General features: G+C 37.6%; 1 protein-coding gene and 1 long non-coding RNA gene across 2 annotated transcripts; one reads left to right on the top strand and one right to left on the bottom strand.

Annotated features, from left to right (window-relative positions):
• Positions 1 to 463: 463 nt before the first annotated feature.
• Positions 464 to 9,458, bottom strand: LOC143464531 (TGF-beta-activated kinase 1 and MAP3K7-binding protein 2-like). The gene is made up of 6 exons (XM_076962339.1): positions 6,517 to 9,458; positions 4,478 to 4,638; positions 4,032 to 4,128; positions 3,215 to 3,283; positions 2,346 to 2,470; positions 464 to 2,238 (listed from the first exon to the last, which is right to left on the bottom strand). Exons 1-6 carry the CDS (start codon positions 7,526 to 7,528, stop codon positions 2,188 to 2,190), a joined length of 1,515 nt encoding a protein of 504 aa, XP_076818454.1. The 5' UTR covers positions 7,529 to 9,458; the 3' UTR covers positions 464 to 2,187.
• Positions 9,459 to 22,049: 12,591 nt separating this feature from the next.
• On the top strand, positions 22,050 to 22,733 carry LOC143465952 (uncharacterized). The gene is made up of 2 exons (XR_013118677.1): positions 22,050 to 22,150; positions 22,399 to 22,733. It is a non-coding gene; the product is annotated as an uncharacterized LOC143465952 (long non-coding RNA).
• Positions 22,734 to 25,601: the final 2,868 nt, after the last annotated feature.

The raw sequence follows: 25,601 nt of genomic DNA, 5'->3' as shown, positions 1-25,601 counted from the left end.
TGCACAATGGAACAATGCCCCCTCAAATTATGGTGGCGTTTTTTTATTCGACAAAGCATTAGACAGATGAGGGGGGGTGTCTATCCACCGTAAGCCCAGACGATGGTGCAGTTTATCGGTTACTGTTCTACTTAACTCGTAACTAACTTCTCCATTTTAGCATTTATGAAACCCAATGATTATTTCGTGAGAAAAGCTACCTACCCTTCTGGTCATATTGTTACAGCTTGACATGTTTACTGTTCAGCTAAAAAAGCTTGAAATTTTGCGTCACCGTATTTAGAAAACATTTTGCATTTTAATGGACGTGAAGGCGCAAAAAGTTTCGTTCTTAATTCTCAGACCAATCATACACAATATACTGTGTCATTAATCATTATCTCATAGACTTATTGCGTCGGAATGGACAGCCTGTAATGTATTGCGAGGATGACGAATTTTCGTGACGCTATGCACCAAAGCATTCGGAATCTTCTGGTATCATTAATTAAATGTCAACGATATCAAATCGATCAACACAAATCCACCAACAGATACTATCAGCACTATTCAACACTAGCCACGGGTCTTGCGCAGCCTAAATAAGCCCTTGACGAAACTTCTATAAAGGAAAGAAGATAGATATGTTTATGTGAAAATCTTGACTAAACCTCACATTGAATGCGTATGCAAATCTACTTCAATAGACTAAAATTAATGTAATAATGAAGTAAGCATAAAAATATTACCAACAGGATTATCTGAGAAGCGTGATAGAGTTCGACACAGGCGGGAAACTTTTCATTTCGATTATCAAGACGAAGGGAAACTTGGTATTAACGAATATTAAGTGCAGGGCAAAAACGGATGGACAGGAGAAAAATATGAAAAATACAATCATGTGGAATTTAACAAGATCAATTTTATCTCCACGTCTTGTTGCCAATCACTACGTCCAACGGATCGAAACCGTGAGCAAGTTTTAAATAAAAGCACCGAAGAAACATTGTAAAATCATCGTTAGCAAAGCGCCGTTCATTTCAGCATTCAGGGGGCAACACACATACAAAATTATATATTGCACGAAAAATTCTACATTACGCCAGGAACAGGGTGTAATAAGATTTCAACTTCCAAAATAGGTTCATGGCGTAGTACTTGAATTGTAGAACGAATCCCCGTGGAAGCAACCATGACAATAATACCGTAACCGAAAAACAAACACCAATACCAGACCCTATATAATTATGTATTGAGTTGTTGAAAAATACATCATAGTACAGCATTAGAGATGGACAATTCATAAAAGTTCGCTTCGATCCAAAACTCCGAAAGTGATAGTGTTTGTGGCCGACACTACATGCAACTTTCTTTCGGACCACTACAATTAGGAAAGAAAATGTGTTGTTCCTTGCAGCAAAATACACTGAAGCCTCTGCATCAAAAATCATACTAGCTGTGGACATAACGACTTTGTTTCGGCTTCAATCTGGGGCTGGGAATTTGGCCTTAGCCGGCTGCCATAAAAGTTGAAAAGTGTTGTATTAGCGACGTACGTCATCCTAAACTCTAAAATTTATCAAGGAAACAAACTAATCAAGTGTTAAAATGATTAACAGAGCAGCATATTTCCACGAATCGATGGATTACCAAAACTTTTGCACCAAATTTCCCCCACATGGTCGCCGTTTTGATCCAATCCTTGTTCGAATACTTAAGACTACAATTAAAAAAATGATCAACACAGTATCGGTTTAGATCGGTTGAGACCTGTTTGGATCAAACTAAACCCTGCGTTAAATTCACAAACATACTGTCACGCTAATTGCATGTTTCTGAACTGAAGTGTAAGCAGCGTGACTGGTAACGGGTAAGAAATGGCACCGCATGTAGATAGACCGAATACTGTAAACTTATACGATTAAGGCGAGATCAACACTGAACCATTGTAGAGTCATAAAAACAGCTGAAACATCAAATAGCTCACGACAGAGGAAGATCGGAAAAAGGCACATTACTGTGATAGAACATATGTGAATTGGAACATTTTACTATTTCAGGCGCGGCGTACAGATCTGCGTTAAAACTGTTCACTTGTTTGTTGAACGCGGGAATAACGTGTTTGGTTGAGGGCACAATCCATCACATAGTCCCAGATCAGCGCGGTACTGGAAAATATGGCTGGCACGTTAGTGTTCGTGGTCACAACTATGGGATGCGGCCTCTTCCTGATTGGACTTCGCGAGGGAAGTCACATATCTACAAGGAATAAATACAAGGAATCGTTAAATGTGGGAAACCTGGAGCAAACCACTTTTGAATAACTTGATCTCATTTAAACAAAAGTTTTCTGGCTCTTTTCGCACCTCACACTTGTTAAGAGCGGCGTGATTGTCGAAAGTGCAATGACTGCATCTCCACTTCGGTTCATCATCTGTGTCGTTTGAAGGAATGGCTGATGTCTCACCGGGCACAGAATGTGGTTTTGGACCTATTACAACGGTAGTTGATCAACTGAGTGACAGTTCATTTGAGTGACACATTGGTAAGTACTGTTCAAACTACAGTAATGGGTTAAGGTTAGGGTTAGGGTTAATTATGTCACTCGAATGAATAATTAATTTATGTCATAATTATGTCACTCGAATGAACTGTCACTCAGATGATGTACACCCATTACAACAACCAGTAAATGTAAGCTTTTCCGCTGGACGTTTCAGGCAAAGTATGTATGCCTGTTGCATACATACCAAGTATACATGTAAGAACTGTTTCTATGTTGGAAACTTGTTAATTTAACCCTTTTGACTTAAAAGTTGGGCAATTCAAAGCAACCAAACTGGTCACGACAAAATTCCTGTATAGTAACATCAAGTACACGTGTTTTGAATATCTCAAAAATAATTTATGGAGTCACTTTAGACATGGCTACCACGGTTATACTACTGTATTTGCATATTCTAAATTGAACTTTAACCTACATATTTTGGCTACATCCAGTCAGACAGCTAATCAATAGAACAAAATACGAAAAAGACCTGGTTTCCAGACCCTTTGGCCACCATACACTTAACAACTTAGCTCATTTACATGCATTTTGTTGTCAACACTGGCTAGTTAGAAACAGTGCTAAAGCCAAGGGCAAGTACAAATAAATGCTATTAATTGATTTCAAGCACAACGAAGCCAGTTCTTAAAACATATCAAATCGCATCGCACTCAAAGCATTATTTACCTGGCTTTTTATTCTTCACAGTTGAAGGGCGATTGTACCTTGAATAAAAATCTTCCCTCGTGCTGTCACCTGAGTAATATGCATGATATTATGTAGGTACGGCAAACTCTGTCTATAACCTTATAGGGCTCTAGCACTACCCTTTTGCACCATGCAGACCATCGACTATCTATTGTCACAGACTATTACAGCAAAGATATTAACAAAGTATTCCGATAAACAACGTCCATTTAAACCAGTGGTTCTCAACCGGGGTGCCATTAACGTTTCGCAAGGGTGCCGCAAGTTCTTGCGTACTAATCACTAGTCCAGGAAAACGGTTGCGAAAATTTTTTTTTTATGCAGAAACTTTTTGGTTTGACTGTGGGTGCCGCCAAATCTTTTGGTTGTTTGCAGGGTGCCGTAAGCCAAAAAAGGTTGAGAACCACTCAATTTGTGTTGCTATTATGCGCTGTTAAATATTTTGGTTAAATCCAGTTGTTTAACACATTTTACAAGTATAAAGAAAACTATCTATAACAAATGGTTTACAATGAACACTTATATTTTATGGATATGATAGTCAAATGCAGTGGCATGTGAACAGTTTAACGACATTTTAGAAACCAAATGACCATATGTGTTGAGTTATTTTCATTTAATCCTGTAATAACTTATAATATAAACTATGCAAAGGATGCACTATTTCCCTGTTTGCTTTAGGTGAGTACAAATACATACACAATACCCAAACTCATCTAAGTAGCCTTTTTCTGTAACTTTTTCCTGGGATGAATTTTAAATGCAAATGTGATCTATGTATACAAAGACATCTTACCATCTCGTGAAAACAAATCCACTTCTTTGTGCATGCAATTGCAATCTATCTCGAGTTTCCGATTGATTTCACGAAGCCTTGCAACATCGGTTTGAAGCTTTAACAGAAATGGAAAAATTAAGATAATTTTGTACTCATTTGTTTCGCCAACTTTGCTAACAATGTTGTTTTCTTGTCCCCAACAGTCTTGGATACAGACACAGCTTGTATTAAAAACAGTGTTGTACAGTGAACAACGAGTTCTGTACAACAAGCTCATACACAAAAACTCCAACTTAGAATGAATTACGAATGACTCTAGTCTTGCACAGATAGTGATATCAAGGCACAAGCATGCAATCAAGCACAGAAAGACACAATCAGCCGCAAGGGAAATAACGAACCACAGCACAAGTACACATGTAACAAGACACTGCTATCAATGCTGACCCAATGGAGGTACTTACTGTCGCAAGTGAGGAAGGGATTTTGTATCTTGTGTTATTGCGTTGAATCACTCTTGTTTCTAAGTCTTTTATATCAGCCACGAGCAAGGTGAGCTCCTTTTCTTTTGCTTGAAACTCAGCCTGCAATCGGGCCATTCTCTCATTTTGGTGTTGAAGTAAAGCTGAATTAAGAAGAAAGCAGCAGGAATTACGGGTTATATATAAATAAAAGGCAACAAAATAGTAGAAAACGTGCTTATTTGCAAACATTTCGGTAAACAAAAATATATATACTTAATTTTTATCAGTGCATAAAGAACAATGGCAACAACGAGTTGAATTTTGAATTTGAAAGAAGAAGGTTTGAAAAAAAAACAAGTCCATATCTCGAAAGGTTGTTCATCTCATTTGTCACATGTAACAGGAGCTGTCTTAAAGCAATGCAATTGAAGGTGGGATATAGTTTTATTAAAGCTAACTAGTTTCAGACTTGCTTGCCATATCACTACATCTGATGAATTATGTAACCTCACAAAAACTGTTTAATTTACATACTGGATTTTTCGTTTACAAGTACTTCTGAACGAAGCCCTTTTTATATAAAGGTTACGATTTAATTTTCGTATTTATTAAAAAATTCGCTGACATGAAAGGCCCAAGTAGGTCGGAAACTGGTTAGCTTTATGTATCTAAATATATGTATCCACCTGCAATTGTGCTGCTTTCAGCAAGCTATTGGTACTTGAAAACTAATTCAATTTTACCCAGCTCTTTATTATCATTCGTTACATGTTTTAACACTCAACAAACCAACCTTTGTTGTTTTCGCTAAATTCTTTTACTGACTTTATTCTCTAGTTTTCATTGTTTAAAAATTGTCTACTCAATTGATCTTGTGTAATATCGTAATGGTTAATGTTAGGTGTAATTTAATGGTTGCAGCACTGACAATAATGCTTGCTACTTGTTTTATGTCGTTTTGGCTTTTTTGATGGTTCTGAGAAAAATTGAATAAGATTCCAAAACTAATCTTATTATGCACATGTAATAGCATAAAATGCATTGCCTGGTACTAGAAATATGCACCACATGAATTAAATCTACCTTAATAAAGCTAAATGTGGCTGACCATTCACCAGCACGTGTGTTTGTGTGTGTTTGCTTTGTAAATTGGGACACACCGAACCTATAACTAGGCATACATTATTGCTTTTGGAAATGATATGATTCTGAGGTTGAAAACTTATGCTTCAACATCTTGGATAAGTGTTTGTATTTAAAGTAATATGAGACAGATGAAATTACGAAGTTCATGATAAATAGATCAATATCACTTTTTGGAAAAAATGAAAGTCCTGTGACTGGAAAACTTTATTTGGTGACTCAATATCTGGGATTTGCGTTTGAATGAGGGTGGTAAAATGATGAGAAACAATCAAAGTGGACTACATGGATGTACGGAACAGTAATTTTCCTCACTTCTTCAAGTCTATTATGTTGATAAGAGAACGTTTTCGCACTTTTAAGTACAGTGCAGGTGTTTTGGTGACATTTCATGCGCTTTCTGTTCAAGGGTGCCTTCTAGTGAAGTAAATACAATAGCCTACATCTACTGATACATAACACACGTGGATAATGATTTTATATTGTGACGTCATAATTCCTGCCACAGGCATTATAATTTAAGTGGTTTATTGTGATACATTTTTGGCAATTATTATTTAACCACTAAACGTTATTGAAAAATTCTTTTGAGTCTATTATTAGTACTGACTATAGTGCTTTGGTTCAAGATTTGTCCTAGCACTTGCTCTTCAATGTAAGAAACTAAACTGCTGCAAATTTTTGATATAAAATATTAATGATATATAATAAACACATATTCAATGTTAAACAATTGTTATGAATTTGGATTAATATACAGTGAAGTGAGAAAATGCCTCATGGAAGGTGAAATTAGCACATTCACGTTCTAAAAAGTAACCTTACCATTTCCTATAACCACTGCTTTACAACATTACATATAATACCGAATATAATGAATAAACATATCAACTGACCTTTCGTATAATCTTGGTCATCATAGCTCTCATTACTTTGCGAGCCAGAAGCAGGATCAGGTTCTGCTATGATGACCGGTACTGAAGATGGCGGCATGAAGGTATCAGGATGGTGGAATGGGATAAAATTTGGAATGACGCCCGGCTGACCATGCACCGATGATATAGCACGCCTGGGGTAGCCCTTGTTTTTAAAATTCGATTTGTCTGTAGCAGGTTCTGATCTCCTTCTGTCTCCAGGATTCAAAGCGTGATGTCCAGTTGTAACAAATGACTGGGTTCGAGGTGGAATTGGTCCATGTGAATTTTGAAAGCTCTTTCGATGACCATCAGACACTAATTGTTGAGGGCCGTGTACAAGATTACCACCCAGCAAACTTGGTGACGACACTTGTCGTGCTACGTGTGGTGAAGTGTTTCCAGAAGTGTTACCGTAATTGTATGCAAAACTATAATCAGTGCTATTCGCAGGAAAATTATGGGAATCATTGATATGCATTCGTGGCATATTGAGTTGGACATTTGGAGCAACATTATTAGTTCCGACACCAACTGTTGATATGTGAACGGGCTGGTTCACAAACGATGGATTCTTTACGAACGTAAAATTTGACTTAGCATGTTGTTTATAGTCATATGCTTTTTGTAAATCCCTATTGGAACTATTTTGTGGAGGGTTCATTGCGTTTCCTCCCCACTGAAGTACAAAACCCTCCGGAAGAACGGGTGCAGATTGGGGAGGGGTCGCTAATTTTGTTTTGTCTAAAGGTTTGCCTTGAATGTCACCCTCGCTTCTCCGGTACATCGGATTATGAGGAGGGTGTGATTTTGGCGTGCGGCTTTTAACTTGAGCCCCAGGGGATGTTGATAGATTTGAATTTACTTCATCTGCCCACACATGCATTTGCTTCAAGTGATTATTTATAGTTTCCCATTGCTTCTGTGTCGTTTGATCTGTATCCAACTCAGCAATATCGTCATTTGTTTCATTTGCTGCCTGTTGTTCAGTCATTACAGCTATATCTCTACCCTGTAATGAGCATGCAAAACTTTATAAAAAGCTCATGCTGCACAAGTTTAGACAAAAACAATTGGGCTTATAAGAAACCATGTTGATTACAACTTTAAAAATTGCAGTGGCTTTGTCGCTAAGTGCTGCAAAATATCTAAAAAGTTGGGAACGACAGACCTATTAACTACTTAAGTTAACTACAAACAAACTGGTGGGATGTTCTTTTTTTAATCAAGCTGCTCAATTCGAACAGCTCAAACTAATATTGAATAGTCACTTGAAAGTTTTTAAATGCTGCAGCAATTTGAGTGAATAAAATCACCAAAAAAACAAAATTTGACCCAATTTAGCAAATGTATGATATTGTTTACTTACTACTCACAATGCAGCAAAATCAAGCAACATAGGCGTTCTAAATGTTTCAATAAGTTAACAACAGCAGTGCGCTTCAATTAATTTGTAGGGCTGTTTACATGTCATACACTTTTCTACGATTCGGTATACACTAGTGATTGTTCTGAAAACGATGAGAACAACTAAAGGTAAGCATGATATTAATGGGAAAATATGAAAAAAGCTTGGATAGCTGTTACTAACCTACAGTAGCACTATCAACATAATGACTGTAAACAAAAAGCTAAATAACAAGAATTTTACAGCGTTTAATCTTGAGACATATTTTCTTTTGAGTCAAACTCCATATGAGTAGGTACACTATATCATTCATGACATTGCACATAGTGAGTCGCTACATAGTGTTACGTTTCCATGTTAGGGATGAATAAAATCAGCAACCTTTAAGGTTCTATCAAAGTCTACATTCCCATAATGAAGCAAAAATGGAAAAAATTACAGCCTAGATTGGTAAAGTAAATATGCTAGTCGGAAGCAATAGCTTAATAAAATTTCAACACAGTAGTGTTTAACTATGTGACTAATCAACCCTTTACATTTGTGCTAGATGAATTAAAACAGTAGTCTCTCACTTCTTGTGTCAAGTTTCTTTTGCTGCTTGCCATTAAAGCAATTGTAAATCCCTTGTTTTGTAATATAACGCAAACTCACATGATGAAACAAGCATCCATGTTCAAATTGTTCATGCAATGCTTGACAGATTATAACAAAACAAAGTCAAAACAACCGAATGCCTGGCCTATAAAGCTTGAATAAGTTTATCAGTGCAAGAAAAAAGTTATAAAAAATCTTTCAATGACTTAAACTCGACAGTGGTTTCACATCATTCAAGTCACAGTTACTGAGCTTGCCTTTATGCAAGTTCCAATAGACACACACATGTACAAGTTAAATTGCCCTTAATTACAACCGTTGTACTAGTGCGATGTCAAACACGAGCTGCAATGTTGAGAGAATACCACTCTAGCCGCGCTTCCACTGAGTTGAGGTCATAATTTAAAACATGAATGAGCAAATATCTATTACACCAGTATGTAAACTAAGCAGAGTGTATATACGTAGTTGATTATTTTTGCAGTAAAAGTGACCAAGATAAACACACTTAATGTTATTTGCAAATTGTACTCAATGAACCTGCAAAATGTCTTCTAACGGTGTGCACTATTTGATGTTATATCAAAACATAGGCACATTTTGGCTTGATATGGTATCAAATCAAAGTCGGACTTGAAATTAGTGACTCTCAGGATATAGAATAAGATATGCACGTTGAACGTATTCACTATAGATGCACTCGCAGTGGAGCCTCTAGACAGGGGGTGTTCGGATGTTGCAAAACATCAGGGAATTGACCTGTTTTTCATTGTCATACTATTATCCCTCTCTTAACGCCTTCATTGTTATGTCATCTCGACCTGAATAGACTGAATCCTGTGACAATAACGACAGTTGATCCCAATTGGCATGATATGAACCGGACAAGAACACAACTTTGAACAATAAACAAAAGAATGTCCTTAAATTATTGGAAAGTTTGCAACGTCTATGATTGATTTTGTGCCTACTTTGATTAATTTCATGTTCCAAACAATCCCAAACAATCTCATGCAATCTCCATGCATTCTGTCCAATTCACCTCATCATCTAACAAAAGTTTAATTTTGTACAACATTGAAAGGAAAATAGACTTTGTTATACCTCGGAATTAGATGTGATCAAAATAAAGAATTGACAATACAACGCACAAAACTTTTTACGCCAAGTAGGCCAAAGGGAATATTAGTATGATAAACCATTAATTTAACAACGTCACTGAAAAGCAAAGTTCCAGCAACTGCAGGTTATTCAAAAAATAAATATTATAACTTAAAAAGTAGCAATCAATTTATTAGTACATATTTCGAGTTTCATCAATGTCTTATCAATGTGACAAGAAACGTTTTACCGAAAAATTTTCTGTTTTACTCTAATTGGTTCCTTGAAAGTTAAAACATAAATTTTATCTAATTTAGATTTAGTTTGAACAGCCACATTGAATCAAAAACCACTACGATGCGAATGTGACGTTGTAACTAACAGTACTTTCATAAAGTCACAATATGTGACAAATTAGCTAAAGCTTTTAGTTGACATAAAACCTGCCAATAAATATGAATAACCGCTTGGTCAGTATGAACCAACCTGGTACTCTTTCCTTTGTATTAAGTGCACTTGGATTAGCTCTAGCAACATATTTCAAGTTACAATTATCTCACTAATCACATGTGGTGCGAAAGGTTGCACGACGTAATAGCTGTCCCTAGTTCGGGAAATCTACAACTTCTAATCGGCCTGGGAACACCCCTGTCAAGAGTTTGAGATCCACCACTGTGCACTCTATGTTTACAATATAAGTCTGCTATTTTTAAACATGTAGGTTAGGTAATTTCAGCACAAAACATAGCATGTGTAAGAATTCCACATTTGGTAAGTTGGTTCCTTTGGTTGGCAGGTTAAGGAAATCGTCAACTTCCAGAAAAGGAATATTAACATACATGTATCATACACAAAGTATCACATTCTACATATTTTGTCTCCGATGGCAGAACTATACACATGTTTTATAAAAATAGCTTTTAATGACCACCGCTTATTTTTTAATAGCCTAGCAAGAAACTACAAGTAACATAGGAATCCTTGTTATTTTTTTCTCAGCAAAAACAATGGCCATGATGCCTTATTATTGCACTTGGGACTTGGGAAGGGTAAAATCTCGAAAAAAAGCTATGTTCATTTTCATTCCCCAAATACCGCGTCCCATTTTTGTAGAGGTCACAGAATTACTATCAAAAACAGACCCCTAATCCATTTGGGGAAAGTGTGGCACCTGCACACACAGGATTCGTCAACATACACGCCAAACTGTTTTATCTTCATGCTAATTTGTAACAAATAAAGAAAAGCTGGCTGTTTAAACGCCAATTTATAATCATTACACAAAGAATTGAAGCTTCTGTGCATGCCAAAATTTGCGTCTTTGCATTCACGATTTCTTGTCGAAAACTGGCCATATTTTCCAGTTGGGCTCCAAATGAACTTTCGTAGAGCTTACCAGACTGCAAAATGCACTTGGTGAACCATCTTTCATCCAGATTTTAGCCATCCTGTACCCTCGAGATATCGTCAATAATTGCCATACTTTCCAGTACGGCTTTCAATTGTCATCTTCATAGCCAGAAAAGTGGAAAGAGAGAGAACTTATTTGCTAAGTTTTTCAAAGTAACTAATACATTAAAATTAAAGAAAATCAGTGATTGCTTCGCGTGGGGTGACGAAAGACTTCACGGTTATCCAAATGTGCCGACCCAATAAGATTAATCTGTGGAAATTACTAGTGAGAAAGCGCTGGGGGTAATTTAGTCAGCAATAGTAAGAGTTGGGGTCAATGGGGGCTAGTTTTCGGTTAATTCAGTGTCTGTGACATCTGCACTTTTGTAGATTAGTTTTGCACTTATTATCAAATTATCACTAAACGATGTGAGTGTAACTTAAACATTAAAGAAACATGAAGCAATTTAAACTGTAAAAACTTCGCTGAAACATCATTATCTCTTGTCAAAGTGGGTTTGCTTTACTTTTACAATAACATCATGCTATTAACTGTTGACTGCACAATAAATCACATGTTAAAGTCCATGACGAAATAAACAGCAGACTGTCATTGTTCGTGTAGCATCCTGCTGTTATTGGTTGGTGCTGGAAATTGGACAGTTCACTGTTTGTCTATAGCAAGGGTGTTTAAGAGTATCAAGATGTGAACATAAATTAAGTATATCCTCACCCACACAACCAATCTTTAAATAAGTATAGCCTATGTATTTAAATATACGAAACACAAACAATGCAATGGGAGCACAGTTGAGTTACCAGGTTTGCACACCCGAGACCTCGGCGAATCCGGCCATGAAATAGGCCTACAGACCGGATGACAGAATGCAATTATTTACTTATCTATTAAATCATTAGCCTAGGCCTCCAACTTGGCGTATGGGCTAGATCGAAAAGTTAGGTGTGCACGTTGATTAGTCCCTTCATCCAGGAATTAGGTTCCACACTTTCCACTATTATAAATAGAGAACTAGGCCTAGGTTACCGGTAATTTTGGACAGTTTTTTTTTGACAAGAAATCGCGTGCTTAAAGACGCAAATTTTGGCGTGATGAGGTACACTGAAGCCTCAATTCTTTGTTTATTTGAACTGGCGTTTTCAGTTTTTTCATTCATGGTATTAAGCAATGGTTCAACAGAAAAATTGAAGTGTTCAAGGTCATAAAAGCATGTAGACAGCACTAAGGCACAGGATTGCAATATTCGTCACCACGTTCCAATAGGCAGGTACAGAAGTACACAGACACAGGATACATTTGTGTACTACAACCCATCAGTTACTCAAATTGTGACGGCATCTGGTTGTCCAGTTCTGCACTAGACTCCAATATAGCCTAGGCCATGTTGCAGTATTAAGCAAAAACCCTTTGCTTTTATGATTAACATAAACATGGCACATATCAGGTTACAACCTAGCAGTTTTTCTACTTTCTTTAACGCTGTTTACAAGTCATAACATATTTCTTCTTCGCCTACATTGAATATCTCAATACCAATAGGCTAGCCCATTCCCTAAAAAAACATAGTTGGACTAGTCTTCGCATCTTGCCACCTTTGCCAAGCTAGCACACACTTTTGTTTTTGGGACAAACATTGTCTGCTAGCTTAACAAAGTCGGACGAGCAGACAATTTATATTTGCGAGAAACTACGGTAAAAGTGAAAATAATTATATTGCAAACATAAAAGCGGTAAGGTGTATGAGTATCTTTATCCTCAGAATGAGGACAGTCTTTGCTCAACTTAAAACTGGGGATAACAGGACCTGGTAAGCTTTGGTATGGTATGATATAATCTTTATCCTCGGACCCAGAATAGTCTTTGCACGACTTAAACCCTCTTGATAATTTCTCATCACTTGAGCCCTGGTTACAGGCCAGCGCTTCTTAACCTTTTTGGTACTGCGCCTCCCTTGAGAGATGGTTCTCCGCTTAAAACCCCCTACACTTATAAATAAATACAAACAGTAATGTTGCAATTTCATTTTAGTTATTGATTATAAACCAGTGAGACATTTGACACTACACTTCTTATCAACTAGCTCTTTAATGAGAGTTTTAATCACAGACAGCGCACACCGTAAGTTTCCTTCAACTTCCAGCTTGTTTCTGTACTTGGTATTGATGGTAACGAGTGCAAAAAATGCTGCTTCACAAAGATAAGTCGAACAAAGACTTTTTTTTTGGTATAGAAGTTGATCTTTGATATCCTAAAACATTTCATCGATTCTCCCTTTGGCTATACCATTTGATAGTGAAATTTGAGAAAGCTTATTTGCTTTGTCTTCGCCCAGTACTAGTTCTGCTGCTACGAGCGTGCTAGGTTTTACAAGAGACTACCCGATGTTATGGCTGTTCTTATTCTTTACAATTAACATGGCAATCTCGTAAGATGTCTCAACCACATTCGAAGATCCTTGTTGCCAAGTCCCATTCATGTCTAACTTAGCATTCTTCAAGGAGTGCCTTTTATTACAAAGCATGCTTTAGGTTTGTTGGCTAAAGCAGTATGCGCTGTTGTCAAGTGCCGTTTTAAGTGTGAGGGACGCATTCAGTGGTAGGATTAGAGTAAACAATTCAACTTATGGCAATTGATTTCAGAACATTGGAATATATTACCTCACTATTCAATACTAGTATAATACAATATATTAGTAGTTTATCAAAATAAATGTTAAGCTGAATCATAAAAATAGTTACCTGAGAAAAACATCAAATATTTTTCTTGTGGCTTCAAGTCATTTGCAACGATCTGCATTTGGTCCAAAGATATGAGCAATTCTAGATAAGCCATCTATACTAAATGTTGTCAACAACTCAGATCCATATGGTTTGGTGGCGAAGATGTTCACAAAGCAATCAACATCTTCTTCCATCAAACCATCCGCTGATGCACGTTCCTCAGCCCACATATTTTTAATTATTTCGCAGGAATACTTTTTAGAGGAAAAACCTTCAAAAATGTTAGTTTGTGAAAAATCCTGTATTTGACATACATGCAAGTTTAAAATGGTAAACTGATGAAAATATATAAAACTTTAAGGCAGCAGGTCTTACCGAAATAGCTACGTTGCTTAACCTTTTGATGGCTTTCAAAACCTCGGTGACTTTGAAATTTTTCCTTACAGTATTTACACTTTATGTCATCAATTCTCCTGGTGTAAGAGAGAGTTTTTAAATCTTTTAAAGCTATAAGTTATAAGCTGAAAGAGATCATTAGCTTGCAAAGCAGAAGATGTTGCAGGCTTGATTCTACAATCTTCATGGTCGACAACGACTTTCAATAAATAAATACTGATGCAGAGGACATGTTAGCAACTGACAGGCAACACACGCTTGCATCGTCAAAATCTGAAAACAACGAAAACAGCAACTTCAATTCTTCGCAATGGACGTCACGGTAACAAAAAGATGAACGAACCATGTGAATATGTAAAACTTTTCCGCCAATCGCCACTACTGGCGAAGGTGTAAACTTAGATTACTTTAAAGTAATCTATGGTGTAATGGTGTGAAGGTTTGGGCGAGTAAGTGTACGAAACCATGCGTGACGCGGGCGAAATAAAACTTTCTCTTCTCATAATAAAACAAACAAACGAGGAGGAGGTAGTTTCTCATCATGTTATTTATATCCTTGCTTTAAATATTGTGTGTTTACACCTCATTTTCTATTAACAATCATGCAATGAACGCAATAGCTTGGGATTGTTTTCTCTTTTCAGTTTCTTATCTTCTCAAAATATCAATACGAGCTTAACCGATAGATTACTTTGGGGTGGCTTCATAAGAAATATGGATATTAAAGTTTAATATCAATAATTAAACATGGTGTAAAGATCTAACCGCGAGATGGCTCCCCTGCCTCTGTCTAACAAATTTATGCTCGTGGGCAAATCACCTTTAAGAGCGTCGCGTGCGCGACGCGTTAATTGATGGAGGTAGATTTGTTCGCTTTCGTGATTCAGTATCATTGGTATGCTATTTCTGAGTTTGACAGCTGCGACAAGCATGGTTGTAAAACCGTCCTCTTTTTGGTCGTTTGGTTTTGTCAGCCTTTCCGTACAATTATCACAAGCACCAGCCGTCGCTTGACAGAAGGGCGAATTTCACATTGTTTTCCAACTTTTCTCCACTGTTGGCTACCGGTCGGCAGGATTGGCGTTCCAGTAGCCTTTTCGGAAGACGTAGAGGTAGCAAATCTTTGTTTCCCTTTTTTTTGGTTTAGCCTAACCGGCTACAAGTTTCAAACCCTACCTTGTCGGCAGTTGACCCAGTTTCCTTTTCGTTTTAGCCTTACCGGCCGAAGTTAAGAGCTAATATCTGCAGTGGAAGCAGTCGAATCCGGTTTGTTATTAGTTGGCAACAGTTATTCTGCCAAGCCTGCCGTGTTGGCAATTGATTACGGTTTCTTCTTGTTTCGCTTGATCGACCATAGCTGGTTACTAAAGCCTGGTCTATCCGATCGAATCGGTTTGTTATTAGTTGGCAAAAGTCTGCCAAAGCCTGGTTCAGAACCTTACCTTGGAGGCAGTATATTTCTGGTTCGCCCGGTCGGCGACCAGCTCTAAGCTTAAAGCCAGCCTGGTTCTTGACTGTGATTAGCCGAGTCCGCCATTGAACCTAGATTTCGAAGTCTTGATTGTTGGCAGTCGATTTTTTATTTTTTTTGCTAACTTTGTTGGCTAAAGTCGACTTGCTTGCTACTGGCAAGTCGCTCCAACCCCCCCCCCCCGAGTTTTGGCAAATTTTATTCGAAATCATAATTATGACCTGCTATTTAAATGCTTTGGTAAGACGTTCAACATACTCACAGAGATGTTAGTTTTAGCCGGTTTGACGGCATCACAATAGATCAGATCGTGCAGTTTATGGAAGATCTTTTATTAGAGCAAACTTAAACAAAACGAAAACTTAAACATATAAATAACTAAAAGGATGTAGGTCGTAGTTCGACCGAAGCTTGCCTACACTGTGTGCCACGAACTGGCACAGGGAAGCAGAATGGGCAATTCCTCGGAACCACCTAAAATCAAGTAAACGTAAAAATTAGTTTACTAAACTAAGTTGCAATCAGTTCAAACCGCGCAGTTTTGAGGATCATTTGTTACAGTAACATTTTGAAACGACTGAATAACTTAAAATATAAATAAGTATAGGAAAGGAACGAATGCTGCTTCACCTATCCTTCAGCCAGCGGCGGCATATTGATGGCATGGTGGAGAGTGAACAAACAAAGATTTGGTAATGTTTCAAGGAATGAACAATTGGACTCTGCTATTTTCAGCATTGCTACGAAAAAGCGGTCCGCCGGAGTGGAAACCGTTCCACTCCGTTTGAGATCGATGCAGCCCGAGCGTTTACTGATACCGAGTCTGTAACGCAGACGCAACAGACAAGTTAGCGAGACAATTTTGTAAAACGTCACAAGTATGGTTGTAAAAATGTCCTGTTTTTGATCGTTTGGTTTTGTCAGCATTTCCGTACATTTGTCACAAGCGGCTAATTTTACATTGTTTTCCAACTTTTCTCCAATGTTGGCTGCCGGTCGGACAAATATCTTGGTTTCCATTTTGTGGTTTAGCCTAGTCGGTTACAAGTTTCAAACTCTGCCGTGTAGGCAATTGACCAAGTCTAAGTGCCAAACCCTGCAGTGGAAGCAATCGAATCCGGTTTCTTTTTAGTTGGCCACAGTTAGTCTGCCAAGCCTGCCGTGTTGGCAATTGATTACGGTTTCGCTTGATCGACGATAGCTGGTTGCTAAAGCCTGGTCCAGAACCTTACCTTGGAGCCGGTTTATTTCGAGTTTGTTTGGTCGGCGATCAGCTCGGAGCTCAAAGACAGCCTGGGTCGTTCGTGTACATGTGTTGAATGATACTAAATCCTCAGCTAGACAACTGCTGGGGAGCTGTTTTCCTCCCGGTTGTATGTCATGTTAGACCTGAGTACGTTCAATGTCAACGAAATAACAATTATAAAGTGTATTAACTCCAAAACTAAACTTTCTCAGTAGATCTGAAGACCGTTGTTGTAACAGACTTTTAGTCTTACAGTTTCGAAATGAAGGCGGCCAACTGTTTACCCGATATTCCGTGAAAGTTTCGCACCGACCAAGCTTTACGTCCAGTTACAAGTGCTCGATGATAAAAAAATTTGCACTTGCCACGAAGCGCTACTATAAAAACCTTCATAAACCCTGTTTGCTTTCGTGATTGCGATAATTAGTATTACATTTTTCTGCGAGTTTTCCTACACTTTCAAAAGCCAATTAAAGTTGTTAACGTTACAAAACAAGAATGACAAGTGAGCATGGAGACTTTTATTTGGTCGTAACTTAGAGAATGTAAACTTTCCTTGTGGGTAGAAATTCGAGCCGAGATTTCATTGTTTCGATGTTTTCCAATCTCTTCACATATTCACGCATTGTGTCTGTCTTTCAGAGCGTTTGAATCTGCGCTCCTTCATCTGGAAAGGAATTTGATTGTGAATGCCAGTTTTAAGCGTCTTTCCAACACCAACTTTGTATCCCTGATGGCTGACCCAGCCAGGCCCCCAGTGCCAGTAGCAACCTGTTTGTGGAAAGTATTGTTTCATGAAGTCGAAAAAGTAATCTATACACATAAACCATCACTTCCCGAAAAAACTGAATATGGTGTTTTCTGATGCTAGCCAACCATCCGACGGCAATGCACGATCCCCGACGCGTTTTTCTGTTCCATTGAACATATGGCGAATCGTACAGAAACTGTTGGCTTCTTCCAACTCCCTTGAGTCTTGGAAAATTTTAATCAAAAGCATAATTATAGCCGGCTATTTAAATGCTTTGGTAAGACGTCCGACATAATCATAGAGATGTTAGTTTTACCCTGTTTGTCGGCATCACAACAGATCAGATCGTGCAGTTCACGGAAGATCTTTTATTAGAGTAGAATTAAAAAAAAAACGAAATAACTTAAAAAAAGAAATAATTCTACTAATGAAACGGCGGTATATCATAATTCGACCGAAGCTCGCTCGATCCGTGTGCATACTGGCAAGATGACACAGAATGGGCAATACCTCGGAACCACCTAAAATGAAGTAAACGTAACAATTATTAGTTTATTTAACTAAGTTGCAATCATAAACGAATACCCTTGTCTTAATTCTTAACAGAAAAATTCACTTATTGTTCACATATCTTCGTCTTGTATCTATAAACCTTGGAAATATCAGGTAGTTTATCTATTTCGTTATGCGCTAAAGTACACGTCGACCGATACCGACATTTCTCGGTCGATTGCAAAAGTGCGCAGGGGCGTCTAGTTTTGGACATTTCACTGTGTTCGCCCGTATTGCAGGACAAGTAAGGCGACGTCCCAATATGTCCACTTCAGCAACATTCCCGGACCGTAATGAACTTACTTACTTACACAATGACCGACCGGTCAATACGTTGCCGTTGTTTGGTGGAAAAATAAATCCCCTTACTAAAATTACTGAGATAACACAAAATGTAGGAAAAATAATTAATTAATCGACACATTCCATAAGTTACACCAAAAATGTTCCGATCGTCTAATAAAGCAAGAAAGCCAACGCTTTTATTTGTTCGTAACGGCGGTGGTATTCGGAGAATCAATTTGGAAGGTAAAAATCCTTCGGCCGTCTGGTTTTCTCAATATTGAATCTGCGCCATGAATCGCTGGTTTTACGTAGCCCATGCTTTTGAAGGCTTCATCTAGAGCTCTTTGTGGGAAGTCGATAGGAACCCAGCCAACTGTTAGTTTTACATGCTCATCTCCGTTTACGATTACGTTCGATACCCCTTCGACTCTTTTCAGTTTTTCGGACACTACTAAGAGCTGTTTCTTTTAAATGGCATGTAAATTCAACAATTTTCCTTGTTCTTTGCACTATGGCATCTATGGCGGCGAAAGCAATTTTGGCATTTGTTAGGATCTGGTAGATGCTAGGATTGGTAGATCTGGTGGATCTGGACTCTCTTTAAATGGTTCGATAGTTTTACTGAGACCTCTCTGTCTTTTTAATCTTACATTGGGGAGCTGCTTTCTTTCCGGTTACAACATCTCCGGTTGGAACTTTTACTCTGACAGTTTCGATTAAAGGTTGCGATTTCAATTTCGACACACGGTGCACGGTAACATACGATACCAGTTCCACTAGTTTTCAGCCAACTTTTTACCCGATAACCCGTGAAAGTTATCGCACCAACCAAGAACCTTTATGTCCAGTTGGTAAACTAAAGGTGCGATGATTGACCACTTGTTATGCCCAACTTAAATAAGAAGTATTTGTGTAACCAAGATTTTCCTCAGCCAGGAATCTTCCCGCTCTAACGGCTAGTCACTTAGCCAGTTCCTGCTCACCTATTTTTACGAGCATTCTTTCAATAAAAACAAAGGTCTTTCTTGTATTAAAAACCAAAAGTAGACTGATTTAACTCTTCTCCAACAAACCACAGCGCAATCAATTAATCATCATTAGCATGCGAGGATGGAAACTGCGGGCAGCGTAACATACCTCGGGGGGAGTTGCGGTGCGTAAAACGTATGCGTTTGTAGAAAACTTACTAACAAGAAAAGGAATCACAAGTGAAATATCGATGAGTTACTAATACTAAATAAAAACGCAGTCACACTTTATAGCCACAACAATACGGGTGAAATACATCTTAATATAAATCTAAAAACACATCGTGGAATATACAACTAACTATACAACTAAAACGTATCAATGTGCGGTGCTACATAATAAAACAAGTGCGTAAAGATATTCTCGTGACATTTGCATGTTGCGAGTTCTAACGTTTACAAAACACTTACTGGGACTTGGGAGTGTGTTAATTTTATAGGATTTGATTGTACGAACAACCATGCAATTGTTTTTGTATTGATTTCACTAGTTAAGAAAATGCAAAGAACCTTGTAATGAATATTCCCTTTGTTAACTGGCCTCGATCTATTTTAATTATTCCTTGCGCTTTGTTTCTGCTTTGGGCAAATGTTTTTTCTTCGTTGTAGACTACACGGTTTGCATTGTGACAAACGAACTTCTTTGAGCTATGAGGTTGCGTTACTTTGCATATTCTTATGTCAGAAGATATGATTTTACGTTTAATAAATCTAAATATAACAGTATCATGAAGTATGCAATATGAAGTAAATTGTGGTTCTAAAAACACGGATCATAAATCTCCAGTTGTCACATCACGACGAATCACAAAGAAATCGAAAAGTCATCGTTTTCTCATTGAAAACGTTAGCAATATGTTAATTACTCAGCCTACTGAAATATTTTACAAAATTTTGTCTTATAACATTTTACGTTTAAAATGTCCAGAACTAACCAACCACTGTATGAGATACTGTTAGATGGACATTCATTCAGGTTGTTCACGTTTTGAGAACTGAAGGCGTTAAGAAACGTAATTAAATATTTTGTTTGTCTTGTTTAGTAAAAACCCCAAATCCGAAAATATAATTCCTAACAAGACCAATAAACTACGTAGGGTAATTAGGGACCAGCTTTGGTGGGGACCCTATCATTCAGGCGCATATTTCTTTGCCAAAACTCGCTCAAAACAAGCATATCAGAGCTAGATGTTGTTACCAGCAGCACTATATGAACCGAATACACACGCGTATACAAGTATGAAATTTCGGGAGCAATAAACTGCTTCCAGCGGTAACCTTGACCCCTACTGCCAAGCATATGTTGTTGTTATATACGCTGATATTGTGACAAAATAAAATTTGAATAACGTCTTCGGCTCCAAAAAGCGAAAATCATCAGAAAAGTTTTTTGGTTGTGTTTCAAACTGCAAAATTTTGGGTGATAGATGTCAAGTTTATATCACACTCCATGCGTATGACGCAGTGACGTATTTTGAATTGCGTTGAGGAGATAAGCATTTTCATATTTATTTGTAAGTAGGACTACTGTATTTGTTGCAATGAAAATTCAAAAATGACTGAAGCCCACAAAACGTCTTTTGTCAGCGACCTGTGCATCCGGTTTTAAATTAGTTTCAGTAAATCGCTTTTCCCAGCAGTGCATACCAAATAAATACGCAAGGCAATTCAAATACTGGGAAAACTAAAAGTTAAATAAGACAAACTTTGAAAACTTTGATGAACATTTCTTCATTATACAACACTGCATGCGGTTTCAATCCCCACCGTAACGAAAACGTTCAAAGTTTTACACTCATTTCTAATTAAAAAAAAAACATTAATTTGGTCAAAACATGTATCAGCGACTGGACATAAAGATATACATTTCAAAACAAATACACTTAGGCTATATTTGGTCGTTCGTCTGACACAACTTAATTCTTGAAATCACAACACGTGTTTGACCTAGGAAATGTAGGATAAGTTCAACACTAATTATCGCAAAAATTCAATCAGTGTTTAAACCGCTTCGTGCTGGCAAGTGCAAATTTATCCATTGTCTTGTACTTAGCATTTTACACGACCTCAGCAGCAGGTGCGAAAAGTTTTTATCTACTTGTCAGTAGTCGCACCTTTTGTTTACCAACTGGATCCCAGTCTTGGTCGGTGCGAAAACTTCAGCTATAAAACATTGGTTGTCTGGTATATAGGCTGTATATAAGAGAGAATTTCGCTGAAAACCAGCAGAATAAGTTTCGCGTTTTCCAGGGAAAATTGTCAGACTAAAGTCACTTTGGTTGTTACTTGTATTCAGATCTGCTGCATGTATATGTTTAGACCTGTATTTATATATAGGTTAAAAGATCAATATTCTTGGAAACACACGAACTTGGTGATTTACGGAAAGGTAGCCCAGCCTGTCTACATCAACCAGAAAGTAGCCTAGGGTATAGCTGATTTGGTATTTTTATATAGCTGTACATCTTCAGACACAACCAATGAATTTATTCGTGTGCGTTCCGCTGCGAATTGTTTTTGTTGGAGATTTCCTGATGTGTCGCTTTCATTGCAGCTGTTGTCAGTTTGTTAATCATAATATTTCTATACATCTTATTTGAAAATTATCCCAACTCCTGAGAAATGAACTTTAATACGGAGCCAACAAAAACAGGTGAGTAGGCTAAACATGGGATGCTTGTTTATATCCAAAGTTAAACGTATCTACAATCTGTTTACAGTTTAGTTTTAAAGTATTCGATATATTGTAGTTTCATGTTTAATAATCGTAGTTACTACTGTATTGTACGTTATCTTGTGGTTCGCAATGCTGTATATACAAATGTAAACAATCTTTGAACTGCAATATAAAGCATTTTTTTTCTTTCATTATTTGATTTGAACTTTCGTTTGTATTTGCAGATACAAAGTTAATGTTGGAAAGACGCCTAAAACCCGTATCCACTAACAAATCGTCTCCGACCCTTACCACGATAAAGAAGCGCAGATTCAAACGCTCTGGGTCCTTATGGAAGACGGTCACAACGCGGCAATATCTGAAGAGGTTGGAGAAAGATCTCGAAACGATGAAATTACGGCTCAAACTTCACTGCAGACGGAAAGTTTTTGAAAAATTGCCTTCTCCAACCTATGAACAAATATTAAAGTGTCCGTTCATCTAATGTATGTTATCCTCGTACCATTTTAGTAATGTGTCATGTTTCGCGCATTTTATATGTTATTTTTTGTTTTATCGTGTCCAGCTTCATTTCGTTTAATTTTTAATAAAATATTATTTAACAAAAGCCAAAACATACTTTATTAGTGGAAATGAACGGAATACTAAGAACAATTTTGCGCAACAAATATAAACGGCATATAATGCAAACAAAAGCTTAACGAACGGAAACCGACCCAAAGCCAAAAAAAGCCAGAAAAAGTAGATTAAATTTATAAAGTAGTTGGTAGGTAGTTTTGTGATATGCAGATAGGACCTTCTAGGTTCTAGTCATGATATTTGATAATGCGCAATCCCTGACAATTTTACCTCAGTTCATTGACCAACTTTAGAATATTACCAAAGTAAATTTCCGCCATTGCTTTTTTGTGAAAGAAGGATAAACACGAAACAAATTAAAAAGAGCAAAGAAAAGTTGCACGAATGCAACTTTTCTTCTAAAGAGCAACGTTTATAAAAACGAAAATTAGCACAGAAGTTTTAAAAAATACGATCCAAGGTAATTACAAATAATGAACGTATAGCAGTTTCTAAACAATACTCAACTCTCCCTCATACCAATCGTTCTTTTGCAAAGATCTGAATTTTTTCAATAAGCTTTTGTTGGACTTCAAAAACACATAAAATTCCAATTTTAAAAATTCACACACTTGTAAGCACATTTTAGCATTTCTCCCTGATACAGATTTAAACACTAAATTCCCTGACATGTCAGGGACAATCCTGACGTATGGCAGCCCTATTCTAGGTATTCGACCTTCTTGGTTATACCAGATGAAGGAAAATTAGCTGCTTTTTTGTAAACATTTCAAGCTCTACCTAACAAAGAATTGTCATAAAAAAATTCATCTTTCTTTGATATTATTTGTTGATATGTTAACCGCTGGTGTCGTGTTATGTTTATTTGGGTAACTAGAGTTCTACATAATCTACGATACCCTCAACTTCTACCATATTTCTTCCCAATTGCCCACCGCGATGTTATTCACAAAACCTGTCACTAATTAAGTCATTTTTTGCCATCAAATGCATCCAGTGTTCTATTTTCCTGATGTATGAGAGAGTTTCAAAATCTTTTAAAGATATAAGCACCATTTACTTAAAAAGTCTCTGACGTCATGTTAGCAACTGACAGGCTGCACACGCTTGAATCGTCAAAACAACGAAAACAGCAACTTCAGTTCTTAGTCATAGACGTCACGACAACGATGAACGAACCATCATAATGTGTAAAACTTTTCGCCAATCGCCACTACTGGCGAAGATGTCAACATAGATTACTTTAAAGGATTACCTTAAATTAATCTATGGTGTGAAGGTGTGGGCGAGTAAGTGTACGAAACCATGCGTGACGAGGACGAAACAAACTTCTCTTCTCATAAAAAAGAAACAAACGAGGAGGTAGTTTTTCATCATGTTCTTAATATCCCTGCTTTAAATATTGTGTGTTAACACCGCATTTTCTATTCACAATCATGCAGTGAAAGCAGTAGCTTGGAATTGTTTTCTCTTTCCAGTTTTTTATCTTCTCAAAATATCAATACGATCTTAACCGGTACATTTATTTCGGCTAGCTTCATAAGAAATATGGATATTAAAGTTTAATGTCAATAATTAAACATAGTGTAAAATTCTAGCCGCGAGATGACTCCCCTGCCTAACAAATTAGGTTTGTGGGCAAATCACGTTTAAGAGCGTCGCGTGCGCGACGAGTTAATTGATGAAGGTAAATTTGTTCGCTTTCGTGATTCAGTATCATTGGTATGCTACTTCTGAGTTTGACGGCTGCGACAAACATGGTTGTAAAACCGTCCTGTTATTGGTCGTTTGGTTTTGTCAGCATTTCGGGAAATTTGTCACAAGCTCCTAATTTTACATAGTTTTTAACTTTTCTCCATTGTTGGCTACCGGTCCGCGGGATTGACGTTCCAGTTGCAATTTCGGAAGACGTAGAAGTAGCAAATCTTGGTATCCTTTTTTGGTTTAGCCTAGTCGGCTACAGGTTTCCATCCCTGCCGCATAGGCAGTTGACCCAGTCTCCGTTTCGTTTTAGCCTAACCGGCTATAGTTAAGTGCTAAATTCTGCCGTAGAAGCAGTCGAATCCGGTTTGTTATTAGTTGGCAACAGTTAGTCTGCCAAGCCTGGTCCAGAACCTTACCTTGGAGGCAGTTTATTTCGGGTTCGTCTCGTCGGCGATCAGCTCGGAGCTCAAAGCCATCCTGGTCCTTGACTGTGATTCGCTGAGTACGTAATTGAACCTAGTTTTCGAAGTGTCTATTGTTGGCAGTCGATTCCCATTTTTTAGCTAACTTCGTTGGCTGTTAATTTGGTTTATGCAACTTGCTCACTGTCAACTAATTTGCGTGTTGTTTTGCTCCACTACCGTTTGGACAATCATATTTAGTTTCATGAATACACAAGGGGGCGCCGAAACTTGCCGGAAGCGCTTCGAAAGGGCGGTCGTTTAGATTCGTCAAAGGGCCATGAAAATGTATCGAAGTGTTGACATAGTATAGAGACAACATACTGCAAGCGACACCTCGATTTCAATGAAGTGTGCGACGATATGCTCTACTAAATCGCTACAAGGTTTGGTCAGTAATGATTGCGATAGCCAGATACCCTGACAGTACGTCCTACCTTTCCAACGCCTAATTCCAGGATCGACTCTCCTGTTTTCAGCATTGTACTTGTGATTGATTTATTTCCTGTTTTTATTTAAGTTCCGTTTGAGATCAATGCAGCCCCAGCGTTTTCTAATACCGAGTCAGTTTACGTTCTTGTAGACGCAGACACAGTTTTACTTTCAACGACAACCTTGTTTGGAGGCGTCGTCAAATGTTTCTGTACCCATTTGGCTTCGAATCTTCACATACTCGACAATCT

Source organism: Clavelina lepadiformis, chromosome 7 (assembly GCF_947623445.1).
Source record: "Clavelina lepadiformis chromosome 7, kaClaLepa1.1, whole genome shotgun sequence".
In the NCBI taxonomy this organism is placed as follows: Eukaryota; Metazoa; Chordata; class Ascidiacea; order Aplousobranchia; family Clavelinidae; genus Clavelina; species Clavelina lepadiformis.
Note: the sequence above shows the minus strand (reverse complement) of the source record. Positions and strands in the feature narration are given on the sequence as shown.